At 37.9% G+C, this 13,645-nt stretch overlaps 1 protein-coding gene across 3 annotated transcripts in view; it reads left to right on the forward strand.

The window, feature by feature from the left end:
* The window catches only part of astn1 (astrotactin 1), a 343,361-nt gene that overhangs the window by 124,950 nt on the left and 204,766 nt on the right, over positions 1-13,645 (forward strand). For all 3 annotated transcript variants that reach the window (XM_088014719.1, XM_088014716.1, XM_088014717.1), the window contains one exon: positions 2,053-2,203. In XM_088014719.1, the coding sequence (XP_087870845.1) occupies positions 2,053-2,203 (151 nt within the window). The remainder of the gene's footprint in view (positions 1-2,052; positions 2,204-13,645) is intronic.

Below are 13,645 nucleotides of genomic sequence, written 5' to 3' on the forward strand. Positions count from 1 at the left end.
ATTCTTTTAATACAGCTTCTGTAAAATAACTTTAACACCTCCCACTATCAAAACATCAACGATTTAAAGAAAAATTACATTTGGACTTTTGAAGCAGAACTTGTCTGTGGTGTAATACTTAAAGAAATGGTTGTTTTGTGGTTTATTTTTTGTACTATTCAATATTCTGATTCTTATTTTATGAGATATTGTTAAATTATTTCAACTCTGTGGCTAAAGTACACAAGGGGAGACGTACCGTAAAAAATATTTACCCCCTACATACTTTTTTCTTGATTTTTTGCATATTTGTCGCCGTTAAATATTTTAGATTATTAATCAGATTTAAATATCAGACAAAGATAACCTGCACAAATGCAACAAAAACATTTTTCAATTGATGATTTCAACAAATACTCGATTCCTATGCTAAGTCATTATCTAACCACATCTTCTGTTTAACTAGTCACAGCCACGCTTGATTCAGACCTTTCGAATAAAGAAAATAACCTGGAATTAATGATATGATTGACAAAAAAAAAAAAAGCTATAGTATTCTTTTCTATTTTTACAAAATCTACTTTTAAGGTAAGTTGAATTGAAGTGACAAAAAAAAGTCTGGTAAGAAGCTTTGATCAGACTTTTGATTTTGGATTTTTGTTATCATTGTTCAGACTGATAACGCTCTGAGAATAGAAATATTAACTTCAGATCACATACCAATTCATTGTGAGAGTATTTTACCAAATAATTAATGTTGCATTACTTTGTCATCATTTAAACTTTTAATCTACTCCATGATTTATGTTGGCTGCCGTGGTAAATTGTGTTGTGCTCTCTGTGGAGGTCCCCTGCCTATTATTAGGGTTCCTCAGTAATTTAGCATTCACACTTGCTGTTGGTTTCATCATCTGCCGATGTTCCTTTCAACAGGTCCCCACAGTATTAATGACAGCAATGCAACAGGTAATTAAAAATGGAGAAATTGGTTTTGTAAGATAACATCAATTTGAATGTGAAAGGGAAGAAATCCTACAGCGTTTTTTTTTTTTTCTCTCCCAATTGTCATCATATAAATAAAACTTACTTCTTTGCAAAAATATAGTTATCTGAGTAATATTATCAAACCTGTGTATTACTTATTCACAGAATAAATATATTCTTATGGTTTCAGAGGCATGAGAGGACATAAGTAAACACACAAGACAATTTATGAATAAAGTTGGAGGGAAATTATGGCAGATTAGCTTATAAAACTATATCACAGGCTTTGATCAGCCCTCAGAAGACAGTTCAAGTAATCATCATCTAAGGAAGGAGTGTTGCACTACAGAGCTTCTTCAACATGACTCTCCAGCAAAATCAGGGGTTGGCAAAATTCACCAAAGATCCATTTTAGCATTTGCTCCAACTTAACATACATTGGGGCAGAAAACATATATGAGGCTTAAACAAAAGTGAACTTAAATTTCACAAATAAGTATATGCTTGATAATGTTTTGTCTTAAAGTTAAAGACCCACAATTATATTTTTTGTATTTTTTAGGTTTTAGATTGGAACAAATATTCTTGTAATAGTATTAGCCCAATTACAAAATGTGCAGTTATGGCCAACTATTTCCAAAAGACTTTTTACTCAGAAAGGTAACATGTCATAAAAATGGCCGAACGAGGTGAAAAACATTGCCCTTGCACCATTAGTCTCCTTCTGCTCAGATGGATGATGGGAGTTAATTTCATGTAGTCGTCGATCAGATATCGCTCTGGTGTAGTGCTTTAATTTGTACTATAAAATAAAAAGCACTGGTTTATTTGGGTTGATCTATCACTTTGAATCCCAATATAAATCACTGACGTCTCGTTTTGTGACTAAATGTGGCAAAGTTTAGTTTAAGTTTTCAATAAATTCTCAAGCGAACATATTTTGCTTTTTAAAACAAATCTATGCAGGGCTGAATACAGAAACATTTCGGTGCCCTTTCATGCGCAACAGATTGCAGGCTCAGTAAATGACAACAATACCCCACATGACACGCGTTCCCTCCACTTCCTCCCTCCTTGTCGTTTCTGCAGAGAGGAGCTGATGATCAGCTCGTCGTTCGACTCTTTGGAGGTCCTCCTGGACTCTTTCGGACCCGTCAGAGATTGCTCGAAAGACAACGGCGGCTGCAGCCGCAACTTTCGCTGCATATCTGACCGAAAGCTCGATTCCACCGGCTGTGTGGTGAGTCATCTTTCTTTATAAATCTCTACCTTTAGGCGGCTGCAGATTCCGCCACAGAAAAAAAAAAAGACCTTTCCCCAGACAAAAGAATCCAATTCAAAGTATTACAGAGTGGTATACAATCTACACACTCCATCTTATGACAGATGCAGCACAAGAGGATAAAATTGCCTTAACCTCCAGCAAGATCCAAACCTTGGGGAGTTTTGATCTTTTGCCAACCTACCTGGCCACTTTTCTAAAGGTTAAAAACCAGATCCCTTCCCCTTTTCTTTTTTTATTTTTTTTTTCATTAATATCCTGTTTTGGTCATCATTATTTAAGTCCGTTTGCTTGCATAAATATTCATGGGCATATCTACAGGCCGCGGTGACCCACATCAAGGACACACAGTGAAGTGGCATTCTCTAGCGTTTCTGAATAGACTATTTGACTCTACCCCCCGTCGTCTCTCGTGCCTCTTCGGCCGGCCGCACATTCATTACCTCCAGGTGGTGCTTAGCAACCAGGAAATGTAGCAGCCAGGTTTGTTTTCTTCTCCATCTGCTGGGGGACCCTACTGCTTGCGTTCTTGTCATTGCAGAATCTTATTGCCTTCTGCTGGTGTTTTGCTTCCCTTAAATCCCTCACCCCTCACCCCACTTTCTATCGATGAGCTGTCAGACACCGTCCCCGCAACAATTTAATTTCTTTTCGAGTGCTTTGATGCACTTCAGTCGAGGCTTTAAGGTGGTCTGGGAAGATGCTGTTGATGTGATCCTGTGCGTCTCTCTCTCTCACTCGCGGTGCATCTCAAACATGGTGGAGCAGCTGGGAAATTTTAATGGGGGGATATGTAATTTAAAGACCAGAGCACAGACCCAGGTTTCCAAGGAATTCTGCACTTCTGCAGTGATATCACGATATCGATTATCACCTATAACAAATATTTGAGTGCGTTTGTTAATGAATCTCATTCTCATCCATCATCTTGCTTTTATTTTGAAGTAATAGATTTACAGTAAGTGAACTCCAGGCAGTTTAGTAGATGGTAAAAGCCTATTCTTTAAGCTTTAAAACTAATTTTTCTACTTCCCTTTTCAGATGTTTTCGTCTAGAACTGTGGTACCTTTTAATCTGACAGATACATTTTATATTCATAAATTAAAATGGAAAGAAAAAAAGTGATAACTCATAACAAATTCATGTATATTTTTACATGTGAGACTATATACCACAACTGCAAAGATAAGGTATTTAGAGATCATAATGAGGACTAAAATATCAGTAAATCTGCCTTAAGATCATGGTCAAAAGATAATGGATCTTGTCATACCCTGAGGTGGGATTTTTGTGCTATTGGTAAAAGGAATAAAAATAAAAATCCACCTTTTTTTAATACTAAGTGAGCAAACTTAAAGTTTTACACCCACAGTTTTTTTTATAGTGGGATAATACATCTCATCATTGATTATTTTTGGGGTGAAAAGCATTCACTGCAGTAAAACTGTGTCATATTGCAAAATTGTCTTATGTAGGTCATGCAAATATGCTACAAATATAAACATTTTCTAAATACGTCTGAACAATGAAAGCACATTTTAAATCTTCACAAGAAGACGGGACACATTCTACTTTCTTCCCTCATCTGCTTTGCTCTGCATCAGAAAAGCCTTGTTGGTATTTTCTTCTGCTGCGAATATGATCTCGAGTTTTATGCAGATGCTAACTTTCTCACTAAATCTGCATCAATCAAATCGGTTTTGTTTTCTAAAATGACAAGCAAATGACTGGCTGTGATTAACATTAGCATGTTTTTTTTTTTATTGAGCTTTCCATGAAATGCATGCATAATGAGTCATTTAAATGTAAGCAAACTGCGTCAAAAGAGAAAGAGAGCGAGATTGTTTTCAGGGTGAAGCTATTTCAGGAGCAGATCTGTCTCTGTATCTAGTTTAAGAAAATGAAGCCCAGTCAAACTCAGGTTTTTCAAAATGTAGCTCCTGCAAAAATATTTTAAGGCGTCTGCCCCTGATGTTTCTAACTGCTACCATACAAATAGCAATTCTGAAACTGTAGCAAAATGACACTTGGACCCTAATTGCTTTTGTTTTGAGTACTCCACTTTATTTGTTGCTGAAACTTGGGAGGATGTTTAGATTTGCAAATATTAACTGAACTGAGTTTCCTGTTTTATTCATGAAAACAGAAAGCATGCAGTTAGTTAAACCAAAAGATATTCATACCCCAGAAAACGTGAGATTTAAACGCATCTTAATCAAATCAAAATAAAAAAAAATGTGATGTGCATATTTTGAAAGATAATAAAACCAGATGAAATGAGTAACAGTTTTCTGGTTTTATTTATATTTTAATAAGAAAAGATGCCGTGTCAAAAATATTTGATTCTTCATAGTGCATTAAAAAAGTAATTACTTTTGAAGACTTCTTATAACAACTGATCGGATTCAAAATTCTTGGAATGAAATCAAAGACACTTTTTCCGTATTATATTATATTATATTACAATCCACTTCTGAGTTTTATCATGTCACCTTTTTGGTCCAGGTGCATAAGTTTTTTTTGTTTGTTTGTTTTTTAGTTGTTTTTTTTTCCAAGAATAGGTGTGGACTCTTTTTGGAAATTTAGGCTCCATACGCATGTTGTGATAAAAGATCCAAAAGCCTGTTTTGGCTTTTAGCAGTTCACCTGTTTTATCTGTGACTTAAAGAAGCATTTCTCATAGTATATTTTTCAACCCACAGGAATATGTTTTTCTGCTTCTTGATAGCTTAGCGCTGCAGTTACACTGAATGAAAATGGCTTAGTAAATCACCTTTTTTATTTCCTGATGCTTTTCAGAAGTCACAACCTGCTCATATGGGAAAGAGCCAATCTCCTGGTTGGCTCCTGCAGAGTCAGCCAGGAGTTTGACTCCTGCATAATTTCTAATAGCAGACATTATGCAGGAAGGCAGACTTTTTATGTTTGAAAAGTTATTTCTATTTATGTGTTAAGCAATATATCCATTAATGCATTGCATATCTTAACTGATTTTGTCCTTTTTATATTTACATTTTCACTTAGGAAGAGCATGTTACAATCCAGAAAAGGGAAAAATCGACACCATAGCTATTAATGGCTTAACAATATGCAGCATCTTTATATATATGCATTCCAGATATACTTACAGCCTGGGATGTTAATTTAATCTAATAATAACCAGTGATAATCTGTATTTAGTCTCAAATTTCCTTTAGAACTTTAACACTCACAAAAGGGCAATTTAACAACAATTCTGAATGGAATAAAATACAGTAAAAAACAATAAACAGTCTTAAATTTAACTAATTTGATTATTTGTATAATCTTCATAAATTAATCTAATCATTCTTACTATGCCCCCTAAGTTTTTGTTGGTCTTCTTCATTCATCCTAGTGACCACTGGCTGATCAAAACCGGCCTTCATGTCTTAATTGTTTGATCGAGAAGTCTATAAAATAAAAATCAAGTTAAATATATCTCTAACAGAGAGTTGGTGGTGCCATGTGCATTTTTGTAAAAATGTTTTTCTTGGCGTCATAGTGTTGCCCAAAGGTTGGAATTTATACCTTTTTTTTTTTTTTTTAAGCATGAATTATTTTACAACAATGAAAGTGCCATGCACACATTCACCAGGGGTGACAAGAATTTGCCTACCTCTGTCTTAGTCCAGCTACAAACATATTTGGAGGTTGACTTAGGTGTAAATGCATTAGAGAGATATGGTCAAAGAAATCCCGTATAGTGCAGCGCCACTGAACTTAAATGTCGGCAGTTCAGTATCCATCCAATTTCCATCTTACACAAGGAGATGACTGAGTGGATATTTTTAGCCAAGCCTTTGAAGTCTTGTAGGCACTTGAATCTGTTTTGCCTGGTTGAGACACTTTTTCATGCTTTCCCCTGCTGTGGGGAAGCATAAAACAGTCCTCACATTTTTGTTGTGACATTATTCCTTAATGCATAATTACAGGGTGACTTTAAAAAACATTTCACATTTGCCATCCGTCTATCTAAGAGACAGCGTCTTTATGTTGCAGTGTGTTGCAAATCCCTGCCAAAAGCATCAGGGGAAAAAAAAAAAAAATCCATTTTCTTTCCTCTGAAATTAGTCTCACAAGGATCCAAAGAAAAGTGGTGAAAAGATTTCTTTCCAACGCTTTGAGGTGTCAAGAAGCTTTTCTTTTGTATCCTGTTAATTATTTACTGTCCTGTAATATGTCTGCATTTGGATCTGTAATGCATCTGAAACCCTTGCAAAAAAATAACAATAGGGAGTCTGTGTGCTTATTCCCAATGTCTCTATTTTCACCTGAAAATCATTCTGAGTGTTTGCTGAGCTCAACTAGAAGCCTGACTGATTCAGAATTTAAACTTGGACAATAATTCAACATTTACACTCAAGCCAAGACCGCTTGAGAAAGAGGCTGGCTTGTATGTTCAGCCAGATGTGTGTGTGTATATATATAATCTTTAAAGCTCAAGGCATTATTGCTCGGGGACGAAAAGAAAACTGTTGTGCAATTATCTATTTTCTTTACACATCATTTATTACCTTCCATCTGAAAGATATGTTTGAATGTGAATAATACAAAGTAGCTTTAATTATTTACAATTTTTCAGGATTTTTTTTTTTTTTAACAGCAAAAGCAATGAGAAACAACGAGACAACCTCAAACCAGTCATTCTGTTGGTTGCTGAATTTAAGCTTCTTGTCTCAACTAAATAAACTAAACTAATTAACCAAGACTGACGGCATAAATGTGACGCACCATGCCAAAAGCAGGAACAAGGCACGACTCAAATCATGTTGCATAAAAAGGCACTCTATGTGCAACATGTAGACATTTCTTAACATAGAGGACGGACGTTGAAATGGTTTGACTAGGAACCAGAGTCTTATCTTCCACTTATCCAGGATCGGGCAGTGATGTCACATTTACACACAGATTATTCTGAACGGCTCTTTACCCTGAAGTTTGTTATACAACTTTGCTCGCTTATAATGCCCGGTACACATATCAAAAGTTATTGTAATCAGCGATTAAGTACAATATAAGTAAGGACTTATGTTTTATGAAGACGTATAACCAGCCTCTCTGGGGGAGTCCCTAAACATTCCTCGGCAAGCAGAGAAACATTTTCCGTCCAGCGTTTATTTAGGAACGGCATAGTTCTACTAAAATTCAGAGTTCATAGACAACTCCAGGACAACAGCTCACAAGACAGAAGCTCCCAGGCGTATTGAAAAATTGAACAAAAACTAAAACCCTCTAAAAATATAGATTTTATACTGGGTAAGCCAGACAAAAGCTGACTTTTGTCTGGACGCCTTCCCAGTCATACAGTCAGTGGGTGGAGTTATTGGTAAACAATGTAAATTACCAGTCTTTGGTAACAACACCCCCAGGTAGCTGATCAAGTTTGGGGAACTTGGCATCTGTTGGCAGATCTTGTTTGCAGAGCGCCAACATTCCAATGTCCATATTTTCTTCAAAAGTTTTTTTTTAATTATTTTTATGTGTTGACATCAGCAGAAAGTTTATAATCCACACTTTCTGACTCTCTAAATAACTCAAAACGCTCCTTGATCCTGGCCGTATCTTTGCCAGTCACAAATCCTGGGAACTCCCAAGTCCAGCTAATTCAAAGTAAGAAGAAGATTAACGAAATGGCTTCACAGTAAAGTTAGTGGAAAGGAAAACACAGCTTAAGCTGTACCCTGTGGTTTTATATAAACTGCTCAGTAATTCAGGTCTTTAAAGGGAAACACAGATTAGTGACAATCCAACGCCTAAACTTGTATCAAACAACACAATTCTTGGAATGGAGTTTAAGGTTATACTTTTTCTGGTTAAAAAGTAACATGCCCGTAAAATCTACTTTGACACCAGATTTAAATCTATCCTGGTAATACCTTTTATTTTTGGGGAGCAGGGTGAGGAGGGTTTGGGGAATTGGTTAATGTCATTCCTGCCTAGAAGTGGGCCACACAGCTTTGAGGGCTGTCCAGTCAGGTGGAATAGCGTTGAGTGTTGTGGACTGGTGACGGCCACCCAGGGAGTAGAGAGCTGTGTTTCAGGTTCCTCCTCTTCGGGGCGGGGTTGTCCTGCTGCTTGACCTGCACTAGGAGACATGGTAGCAGAATTGGGTAAGGGGGTTTGGTGCCCTGCTTCTCTCCTTATGCCTCTTTGGCCTCCTGATGTTTGGTACTGCTGTGTCAGGCATATGTGGGGATGGCTGGTGTCTGTTTGGAGAGGCTGCTGCCGCCTCTGAGAGCCAAGGCTACCCCTTGCTGCTCTTGGATGCCAAATTTAGTTACAAATTAGCAGCGCTTGCGTCACACGAACACACCAACAGCCTCACGCTTATGCACACATACAATATGAAGGTTAAAGACCTTTTTTCTGTAAGTCAGCTGCTTAATTAATCAAAAAATAATTTGGGGCTCTTGAGGGAGTTACTTGGGGGCTCTCATAGAACGGGCATAGAGCATTTAATTTGTGTTCCCAGCAGCCAGGCAGTCCTGAGGTGTAAAAAAATAAAAAATAATGTCACAAAAGAAATACAGTAACTTGGCGACTGATGCAGTAGAACTTTCACAATACACAGATGTTTGTGGGCATACTTTAGTTGTTTGTGCTTTGATAATTTCCTTGTTTTATTTATATTCTACGCCACTTGCTAAATTCACTCAATTAATCTGTGCTCAGTGTTAGAAAGGTGTCACCAAATAAGTTTATTCCTTTGTGTTTCGATTCTTAGCTTATTTGCGTATGGTGTTTCTGTACATTTAAATCTGTTTCTCATTATTCTCAGACATTTTCTTTTTTGGTTTGAAGATTATTTGAGGCTTACTTCAGCTCCCTCTGTGTTAATTAATCTTCTCCGTAATGGCGTTTTCACACCTGGAGGTCCAGCAGACTTGGCTTCATCGGGGACCAAAATTGCAATGTTTGTTACATTTTCAGCTGGCGTGATGTGCATTCACACTACACTGTGTTAAACCATCCAAACACTTTGAAGCACTTCATTCTTCACAAATTGTAAACTAAAATGGAGTAGGGTCAGATTTTAGCGGTCGTTGGACAAACAGACTAGAGTTCGATTAACAGGTTTTATCTGTTTCCTTGCTTTCTCCCTGCCACAGATGTACATTCCCTCTGAGTTCATCTGGTTCTTTTGTCCTTCAGTATTTTAGCTCCCCGGTTTTTCATTATTCATTGCTGGATTTTTCCGATCACCACCTGATCTCTCTGCAGTTCTCATTATTTTATTTAAGCCATCCGTTAAACTGTGCATTTGGGTCCTTTACTAGCCTCAAACGTGACCGAAACACTGTTAATTGTACACTCCTCATCCCGATAAACACACACTACACAACATAGAACAACACACTAGCTTCATAGGCTGGTTTTACTAACTGCATTTATATAAGTAAAACATGTTTTTATATGGTCTCGCATGCTGGGCAACATCAGACCCTGTGTGACAGCAGCATAAGCTGAACAGAGGTTGTGTATTTTTTTTTCTTTTCTATTAACAACCTCAAACCAAAACCACATTATTCACGACTCTTTAGAAGGTCAATCATCGCCGAGGTTGTCTGAGCTCCACTTTCCGCGATGCTGCAATGCACATTCACTCTACATCACCATTTCCACACACCAGTATTTGTTCACTGACTTATGGTAACAGTAAAATGTTTCTCTGTTTGGATTCTTTTGTATATTTTATGTTGCACATCCTCATTACCCCGTTTAAGGCTTATCGATTTCAGCCACATTCCTCTGAGTTTGCCTTCATTTGCTAAGCTGTCTGGAAGTGGGCTCCTGGCCTGCTGTTGCTGTAAATCAAATGCTAATTACACCGAGATTGCAAGAACAGATTGAACAGAAGACACAGCACAAATTCCCCCTCGCTCTGTTGTTTATGCAAAGCTGGCCTTGAATATAAACAGATGTACATCACGGACGAGATGGGAGGGATCAGGTAATGTCTGAAAGAAGATTTTTCAGCAGTCACTTATGTGAACCAGAGTTGGAGATGTGTCTATAGCATTTGAATATCTTTTGGCAGATTAAGTCCCTGTCCTTATCATAGTTTGAGGATTTATTGGTGTTGTCTTTGAGCAAGATGCGTCATTATTTCCTCATTTACTTACACAACACCAAGCGGGCAAAACCGTTGCTCTTCACCCACAGACACACATCCCACTCCTGTCCAACACCGCATTGAGCACACTTTCAGCCTCCGTTGCATACATTAGCGTGGGTTTTTACTAATTATCCTGTGACTGTTGAGCTTATAAATGAGCTTCTCATCTGTCTAATCAGGGCGGTAAACTGGCTGCTCCCGAGCAATGCGATTCCACCCTAATCAATTAACACCTTGTCTGATTCGGTGCCGCCGGTAGCTGTCCTGTCTGCGTTTTAATATCTTCTCTTGCGAGAAATTCGGCGGATGGCGGCAGTGAGAGCGGACCAGCAGCCCTGCTCTGTCTCCCTGATGTATTGCACTCCTGGGGAGAAGCAGCGTGTGACGCCTGTGGAAGTGAGAGTGTAATAATCATGGGATGATTGTGAGATTAATTAGTTTCGTCTTGTCACTTGTCTCCCCTGCAAAATGGTGGAAAACAAGGATGATGTTGACAGAACAGATTGCCACCAAGATGGAGGATGTGAGCCACACCGTCCAAGATCCTTGAATAAAGTTTGTGTGCAAGAGCCTGTGTTTAACATGACATGCAAACCCACATCATTGCTAGCAATAGCATGTTTTATTGCTATCTTTGTGTTTTGTGTTCATTTTATGGCAATGTAGTTTGAAGGAACACAATGAATAGTGTTTGGGTTATGAACAAAATATGATGCTCCACAAAAGAGTGAGAATTAATTTTGCTCTAACCAGGGCTTTGTGAGGTGTTGGAGCAGTTTTCAGCTATGAATTTCTTTTATAAGGTTAACAGTTTTCCTACCGTCAATTTTTCCACCTGAACGAGGACTGTGCGCAGCTCCTCTTGTGTTGTCATGATTACCGCTCTACCCAGTCGGCGTGTCAGTTTAGGGGAACGGTCGTCTCTTGGTAGCTTTGCAGTTATGTTATTCTTTTCCTGTTCATGGAAGATGGATTGGACAGTGATATTTGAGCTGTTGGAAGTAATCGCGTTTGAACTCTACGCTACAGACTGATTTAAACAGCCATGAAAGCAGAATAACATGTCCAATCAAATTCATTGTTTTCTCACAGATGGTTGCTTAATCCTGAGAGCATAAAGCATCCCCCCCCCCTCTTTTACTGCAGAGCCATCTCAAGCATCAGTAACTGACCCTCCTCACATGCAAAGTCAGTTCAAACAGTCACAGATCTATGATTCCCTTTTTTCATGTGAATAGTGCCAAAATGATTTGCCCACAGAGGGAAAAGGTACAAACAAAAGCTACAGGGAGGGGTTATCTGCTTATGCCTCATTTACACAAGATAATAGGATTCCCATCCTTGTATGTAATCCCTCAGTGAGATTTGTGTGTTCCAGATTACGATAAATGAAATTGCAGAGTTAGCATGAGAGGCTCAAAGTGAACTTGTTTTCTTCATGGATCTGCATTTCAGTTCCCTCGATTCATTTTTCTAGTCTGCAGAAGAAAAGAAAAAAAAAAAAACCCACACAGTTTTACTTCTTTGGAGTGTTTGACCTTAACTGTGCAGCCAGATGTATAAACAGATTTTGAGACAGGGAGGTTCTTTTTAAACTGTGCTTCTAAGACAAGTCTCTCTGTGCTACTCTAGATTTAACTTGGATGCTGCTACAGTTGGGAGACCATTTGTGGCTCAGCTTACAATTTATGTGAAAAAGCTGCCAGCATCAGGTCTGTAGGGCCTTTTATTTCATCCTCTCTCAAGTAGTTAGTGTTTACTGGTAGTTCTGGTAGCAGAGCCGGCAGAATCCAGGCTCTGCTAATGGTGCAGAAAACTAACAGGAGCTCATTTATGTCAAATAAAGTTGTATTTTGTTATTGAGTAAAACTATTTTATGCAGCCAACCTGTTGCCTTGGAATGACTTGATGGCAAAACCAAAGTTGCATAACTTTGTCAAAAAATATTGAGACAATTTATTTCCAACAGATGCTATTTGTAGGATACTGTAGGATACTGCTATTTGATTTTTACAAAACAAACTACTGTGCAAATCCCAATTATCTGAATATTTTTAGGGTACATATTTCTAGAACATATATATGCAGAGATCAACTTTTTACTTATTTCTATTCGTAAGGAAAGCATCCTGCTGTAGTGTGTGTGCATGCTCATGCATTGCATATGTTAGGGGAGTTTGACCGAAGACATTGGTCAGTCCTCAGCATTGAGAGACTGACACTGTTGTCCAAAGTGTTGTTTCAAACCATTGATAAGACAGAGCATCTGCTTCAGTGACAAATTACCTGGACTAGAAAAGCTTTTGAAAAGTAGTTCAGGTAAATGTATAGAAACACTTAAAATTAAATGACAATAAGCACACAGTGCTTAAGCACATTGTTAGGTTTATTAGCATACCGCAGCAGCATAGACGTGATGCATTTTGAGCATCTGACAAGACAATACCCGAGGGAATACATGACAGAGATGACAGAAATGACTAGGCCACTCTAAGATTTTTTTAATGTAATGCATTCTCTCACAAATAATGCTTCTCATCTCTCTTAGTTTCCAGCTCCCAACATCTATGTTCTTTCTGTAATTGTGCAGGTGGTGGTAGACAGAAGGACTCTGACTAAAATAACATCAGTAATGGACAATGTTTCCTACGCCGTATGTGAAGTTGCTACTGAACTGTAGAGCTCCTTCAGTGACAGACTGCTGCATCCTAAATGCCCAAAGGAGCGTTATTGCAGATACTTCCTCCCAGCAGCTGTCAGACTCTATAACCATCACTGCTCCCAACAAAATCAATGTTTACATCCCTGCTGACATTTCCACGGTCATTTGCACTGTTTTTTACTAATTTTTGATAACATTTCCACATTTTAATGTTGCTGTTACCTCATTATCCCGTCTGTGAAAAGATAAAGGTTATTTCTTCTTCTTTGTCTAATTGATAGGATTTTGGTGTGATGAATTTATATATCTTATTTTTCCAGCTTAATAATTGTAGCTTGGATTACAGCTGTCAGCCAACCTGCATTTGGTTTTGTCCTCCACCACCTCAACTTCACTGGAAATCAAACAAAACAATTAAGATTAACATCCAGCTACACACAATCTAATTCAGTTCTACTAATCCCTAGGTTATTGCTTTTTAATTTTAACCAATGTAATTCATCTAATCCTTTATTTTCTCACCTAATAAATTAAGACTGAGTCCAGCTTTGAAGCAGGTAGGCTACATTACTGCAAAAGTAATGTGTGTTTGTATGACCTT

Source organism: Poecilia mexicana, unplaced genomic scaffold (genome assembly GCF_051168715.1).
Source record: "Poecilia mexicana isolate PSO_F unplaced genomic scaffold, ASM5116871v1 scaffold_17, whole genome shotgun sequence".
NCBI lineage: Eukaryota > Metazoa > Chordata > Actinopteri > Cyprinodontiformes > Poeciliidae > Poecilia > Poecilia mexicana.